At 36.2% G+C, this 6,355-nt stretch overlaps 1 protein-coding gene across 2 annotated transcripts; it reads left to right on the forward strand.

Moving 5' to 3' along the window:
- The first annotated feature begins 2,783 nt into the window (after positions 1-2,783).
- LOC109212777 (transcription termination factor MTERF5, chloroplastic-like) lies at positions 2,784-4,983 on the forward strand. 2 transcript variants are annotated; one of them, XR_002065914.1, is made up of 2 exons: positions 2,784-4,494; positions 4,584-4,983. XR_002065914.1 is itself a non-coding variant. In XM_019376455.1 (2 exons), exons 1-2 carry the CDS (start codon positions 2,877-2,879, stop codon positions 4,105-4,107), a joined length of 1,020 nt encoding a protein of 339 aa, XP_019232000.1. In that variant the 5' UTR covers positions 2,784-2,876; the 3' UTR covers positions 4,108-4,983. The 2 variants fall into 2 exon arrangements, 1 of the variants encoding a protein (XP_019232000.1); XM_019376455.1 differs by having other exon boundaries at positions 2,784-3,884; positions 4,096-4,983.
- Positions 4,984-6,355: the final 1,372 nt, after the last annotated feature.

Consider the following 6,355-nt stretch of genomic DNA (forward strand, 5'->3'; position numbering starts at 1 on the left):
AACTGTGCAGTTTATATGTTAGAGATAAAGTTCAATCTCTATAAGTTAGGATAGCAATCTTTATTAGTTAGGATAGCTATGTTCTGTTAGCTATATTTTAGGATATATGATTGTTCTATTAGTTACCTTATCTCCCTAGTCTTATAAAATTTGGTGTAGGGAAGAGTTCATGCCTCTTCTTTTTTTTTTTGTTGTTTTTACCCGGTGTCTGGTTCCCGCATTGGAGCCAGATTATATTCGTATTCGCGCCGCGTAGGCCCCATTGGGGAGGAAGCGCTCCCTACTAAAGATTTTTTCATACCCAGGGCTCGAACTCGAGACCTCTAGTTAAGGAAAGAACAGTCTCATCCACTATACCACTTCCTTCGGTGGTGTCATGCCTCATGAATTTAGATAAAGTATACTTCATTGGATAGGAAGATCAGAATTTTCAAGAGTTTTGGATGGTTGGATAATAAAATACGCGAGACATTCAGGAAACTCGCATTGCTTTCTCAGAGGTTAGAATTAAGAAAGCATTGGAAGGAGCTCAGTTTCGAACCTACTTACTTGGCTTCTCATCCTGCAATTTTGGCGTATAGGAGTGTTCACTGTTTGACTGAAAATCGATCCAAACCGAAAAACGAACCAAATCGATTAAGTAAACCGATATTTTTCTTGATTTGGATTGGTTTTGATTTTAAATTTTAAAAACCGATAATATTTGGTTTGGTTTTAGTTCTATTTTAAAAAACTGAAAAATAAACCAAACCAAACCGACTAATTATATACAAAATTTAATAATTATTTATATATAATATAATATCTTTTTGTAAATAATTTTAATTATTTTATGCATTTTAATTGTTATTTTGAATTTTGGTTTATCCTTTTATATCTTAAAAGATTGCCTAAGCCCAAAACAATAGGACTCGACCACTTTTCTTTTCATTAAGAGACTCTAATTCTCTAACTCTCTGCACATACTTTTGCCTAACAGAATAGTTTTAAAAAAAAAATCACCACAAGAGTAAAGAAAGCAAATTCAAATTGCAAGACAACAATGGCTAAAGCTTGAGAAAGCAAACTTTTAGTTTATTTTTTGTTCATTCTTTTCATATAAACAGGTAAATAAATTTTTAGTTCTGAAAGAAATATATAAAAAAGCATAAATTTAGCAAATTATTTTCAGATTGTTGTCTAGCGTTGTTTTACTATTATCGACTTATCATTAGCTTACTAAGAACCGAAAAACCGAACCAAACCGAACCAAACCAACAACAATCAAACCGATGGTTTGTATTTAATTTGGTTTGGTTTTGGTTTTAAAATTTTAAAAACCAATTAAATTGGTTTGGTTTTGGTTTTAATCAAAAACCGACCAAACCGAACCGTGAACACCCCTTTTGCTTATAGTATGGAGAATAGGGGTAAAAATTGCACGGGGCACCCTATTTGGTCGCCCCCATTTAACCTATACCCATTTTTTTTAAAAACTTTAACTTGTACCCACTTTTTAAACAACTTCAGCTCCCTTTCTCCTCCTCCTTGTCCTCCTCAAAATTTTATCTTTTCTTTTTTCAAAAGTAAGGTTCATCCCTATCTGCTTCTTCTTATTTCTCCGGTGAGTTCTATAAATTTTCACGCCTACTTATACATCTGAAACAATCAATTTGCTTTCTTCGTCACTTCCTATCACGTGACATGTATATATATATATATATACACACACACACACACATTACTGACTTGGTGATTTGTTTGACTAATTACTACTGTTGGACCACATTTCAAGGAAGCTAACAACTTCCTATGGCCATTCCAGCTTAAGGCACCTCTTGGTGGACTCAAAGAAGAAGAGAAACCACTATGTTGAAGGTGGTGACGCTGGAAACCGTGAGAATTACATCAATGAGCTCATCAGGAGGATGAACTAAAAGAATCTCACTAAGCAGCAAATTTTGTTTCTTTAGAAGTGTTTGTTTTTGGTGTTTGAACTGTTTGTAATATGGAACTAGTCAGGATTCAGGTCTTGTTCGCAAGGTTAAATTCAGTTTGGTCAAGATGGTGAGGCAAATGAAATTATAAACAAACAAAAACTTCAGCTCTAGAGCTGAAGTTCCCCAGTTACAAAGACAAAGCTTCAGCTCTATAGCTGAAATTTCCCAGTTACAAAGACAAAAACTTTAGCTCTAGAGCTGAAGTTCCCCAGTTACAAAGACAAAAACTTCAGCTCTAGAGCTGAACTTCAGGCCCGACTACTAGAATGCTGAAGTTTTGCGTGATTGCCTTTGCTACTTCAGCCCCGTATGCTGAAGTTATGCGAAAAGTGGGTACCATTGCAAATTTTTTGCAAAGCGGACACAAATTAAAATGTAGCACGAAAAACGGGTATAGATGCAAATGCCCCAGAATATGGTGGTACCAAAGTGCTCTTCCAATTTGCAACTTTAATTTTGATCAAATCACCCAAAATCTTCCAAATGATCTCAAATTTAAAATAATCCCAAATCACCTATTTAGTTAGATAATACCAATCCATTTCGTCTTTTTCTAACATTTTCTAAGATCCAACAATGAAGTTTTAAACTTTTTACAGTAAATTACTCGGTGTATAAACTAAAAATATAAACATAATTATAACATTCAAATAATTTTAACAATAATGAATCAGTATCTTTCTACGTTTCATCACTAATTAAGAATTTCAAGCTTTAAATATTTAAAAATTATGATATTAAATTAAAAAATAGAGACATCTTGCTAAGACCCTAAAAAAGGGAAACATTCCGCCAAGACCAGTCTCGGTGGGACATGCCGTGCAATTTTTTGTTCAAATTATGTACAAATAGATTGGTCTAATCCCTCATTTGTTAACAGACATTAGTTAAACGATAATGCTCAGCAGAGGCAAATGTGTAGCTCACAGGATTCACCGCAATGGCGTTGGAGACCTGCTTTCCTTTTACTGTTTCAGGTGGCAATTTCTCTACTCTTCAACCTCAACTCTTTTCTTTGTAAATTACCTGGTTGATTCTCTAGGGTTCTCCAAAGAAGAAGCAACCTCTACATATTCCAAGTTATCTTCACGGAAAACCACCAGAGATCCCGATTTAGTCCTCAATTTCTTGAAACAAACCGGTTTTGACAACTCCCAGATCAAAATAATGGTCTCTAGAGCACCCAAATTGCTATTCTCTGATGTTTCTAAAACCCTAAAACCCAAATTCCAGTGCCTTGTGGACCTTGGGCTATCCGGGTCGGACCTGGTGAATGTAATTGCTAAAAATACAAAAATTATGATAATAGGTTTAGATACTCATATGAGACCTACCATTGATTGTCTTAGGAGAACTTTGGTCACTGACGAAAATGTAGTTACGGCTATAAAGAGAAGTCCTAGGTTGCTTTCTTTTGGTGCCCGTCATATTATGGATACTAATGTATTGTTGTTGAAAAACTGTGGTATTTCTGATGCGAGAATTAAAAAATTTGTGCTCCAAAATCCTTCTCGTGTTGCACAAAATCCTGATCGTGTTAAGTATTTCTTGCATAGAGTGGAGAAGGATTTTCGAGTTCCGCTTGGCTCCCCTAGTTTTCTTTATGCATTTCATGTTTTATCCGCGCAAAAAAAGTCTACATTGGATAGGAAGATTGCGATGTTCAAGAGTTTTGGATGGTCTGATGATGAAATACTCGAGTTATTCAGGAAGCTACCGCTTTGTATTGCTCTCTCAGAGGTTAGAATTGAGAAAGCATTGAATCTTTACATGAAGGAGCTCAGTTTTGAACCTTCTTACTTGGCTTCTCGTCCTGCATTTTTGGCCTATAGTCTGGAGAAAAGGGTGATACCTCGGATGCAAGTTTTGAAAATTTTGGATGAAAAGAAGCTTGAGAGGAGAAAGGTGAGTCTCTATTATGTTCTGACCTTAACAGAGTCAAAGTTCATAGACTATTTCGTGCCGCCCTACAAGGATCAGATACCCGATCTGTATGAATTGCACGAAAAAACTGTAGCTCCTTAACAGTTTTGGTTTACTTTTGGCACTTAAGGTGCTGAGATCTTTCTAAAATTGTAAGTAGTAGTTCAATAATTTTGTGCTTTTCTTTTTTCAGTTTATATTCTAAAAAGCCACAGACGGTGTTGCCAAAATTCATTCCTGGAATTGGGGCATAGTTTACTGAAACACCTTCCTCGTATATACAAGTTTCAACTGCTCTGAGCTATATATGCAAATTCAACCTTGCCATTTGAAGCTTTTCGAATTCAACAGATCTTGATAACTGATTCCCTTTGGCAGTTACCACCAAGTTTGTTCCAGAAGACAAAATAAAATACTTTTTCCGCTTTGGCATTGGTTATATGATATAAGGGTCTGATTTTCTCTCTGATGAATGACAAAAGGATGTGTGATTTCCCATTGGGAAGTTCTTCTATCTTGTCTGAGTTTGATCCTATAACATTTTGCGCGAGTTGTTTACTAATCTATCCATTTTAAAGGAACTGGATTGCAGGTTAGTTTCATAAGAGCCTTTACCACTGATTAACATGTAAAGAACTTTTATTGTATCTTACTGAAACTTTAATGTCGCCGTATGACCAGGAGTTATGGGTTTAAGTTGCGGAAACCGCCTCTTTCAAAAATGCAAGGAAACGTTGTGTACATAAGACCCAATGTGGTCTGGTCCTTTTCCGGATCTTGCGCATGGTGGTAGCTTAGTGCACCGAGCTACCTTTACCTTAGAGTTTAACTCTGTGTCTTATCTATAATGTGAAGTTAACCATTCTTTTTCATGTCATACTTTCTAGTCCTTGAAATGATTTTTTGTATAATAGTAGTGTCAGGACAAGCTTACGCGAACTTAGACTATTTCTTCAGGGATATATCACATACAAGGTGTTCAATTTTCTTCAGTTGACATTTGTAAACCTTGTGCTTCATGGTTTTGTTAATTTGTCAAGCATTTGACTAAGATTTAGTTATTGTATCTCCATTTAAGACACAATGAGAGGCGCTATGCCTTTTTGCCTTTCTTTTCTCCATTTCTGTTTCCATTGTTTTTCCTATTTGCTTAGCAAATGCAGCTAACTTCGGCCCTCACTTAAAGCAGCAGCAAAAGATCCCATGCTATTCTTGTTGCAAGGTTACAACCCCACTCATTTTTACCTCTTTAACAGTTGCTTTAAAAGCATGGATCTAAACCAATAAATGGACATATATGATTTATGTGGTATGAACTTTCTCAACAAAAAAAAAAAAAATAATAATTACTTTCTCAAAAAATATTTTATTTATATGGTATGAATGAACAATACATTAGAACCATGACATTTCTAAATTTTAGTAATTTTTGTCCAACTCAACCAGATCAACGCCACATAAGCTTGGTTAACGGTCATAAGCTTGGTTAACGGCCAGAGGCGTTTAAAATTCATGTTTTGATTGAGTTCAGGTGTCTGCTTGAAACTTCATAGAGTAGGGCCATCGGAATGTCAAAACCGAACAAGTAGAGGTGTCTATTAGGCTATTCTGCCTTAAAATTAACATGAACGGAAGATTAATTATGTAACAAGACCAATATCAATCCGCATTAACTGGGAGTTATGGATTCATTAATACCACAGTTTGTTGGATGGAGGTATTTGTGGAAGAAAAATGGAGTGGAGATTGTACGTATTCCACATTAGTTAGAGACAAGTAAACTGAATGTGAACAACCAAACCACTTGGAAACCCAACAACTTGGTGAAGAAGAAAGAAAGAAGCTAGGATAGATTGTTGAATACTACCGCAAAGCGATATAAAACATTTATCCTTTGCAGATTCAAGCAATGGACTAAGAATTAAAGAAAAATCATTCACAAGCAATAAGGAACCCCAAGTGAAATAAGAAGATACCTATTTGATTTTTCAAACTGATAGAGGTTAGAATGGTTACCACAAGGAGTTTGCTCTACTTTAATGACAACCATAGGTTTTCACCAAGAACAAGAAGGTCTATGTAACGACCCGGTCGGTCGTTTTGAGAATTAACTCCCCGATTCTCTATTAACTGCTTCCCACGTGTCTATTTCTACTATTATGATTTGCCGGGATGGTTCATCTTGAGTTTCGGAGAGCTTAGTCCCTAAATGAGAGTTTAAGTCTTAGAATTTGGACCGTAGTCGGAGCAGTGTGAAGACGGCCCCGGAATAGAATTTCGTCGATTCCGTATGCTCCGTTGGGTGATTTCGGGCTTAGGGGCGTGTCCGGATTGTGTTTTGGAGGTCCGTAGCTTATTTAGGCTTGAAATGGCGAAAGTTGAATTTTTGGAGTTTCGGGCTTGTCGCGACCCCTTTTTTCCTCCTCGCCGAGAAAGTCCGGGTTTCGACATTC

Source organism: Nicotiana attenuata, unplaced genomic scaffold (assembly GCF_001879085.1).
Source record: "Nicotiana attenuata strain UT unplaced genomic scaffold, NIATTr2, whole genome shotgun sequence".
In the NCBI taxonomy this organism is placed as follows: domain Eukaryota; kingdom Viridiplantae; phylum Streptophyta; class Magnoliopsida; order Solanales; family Solanaceae; genus Nicotiana; species Nicotiana attenuata.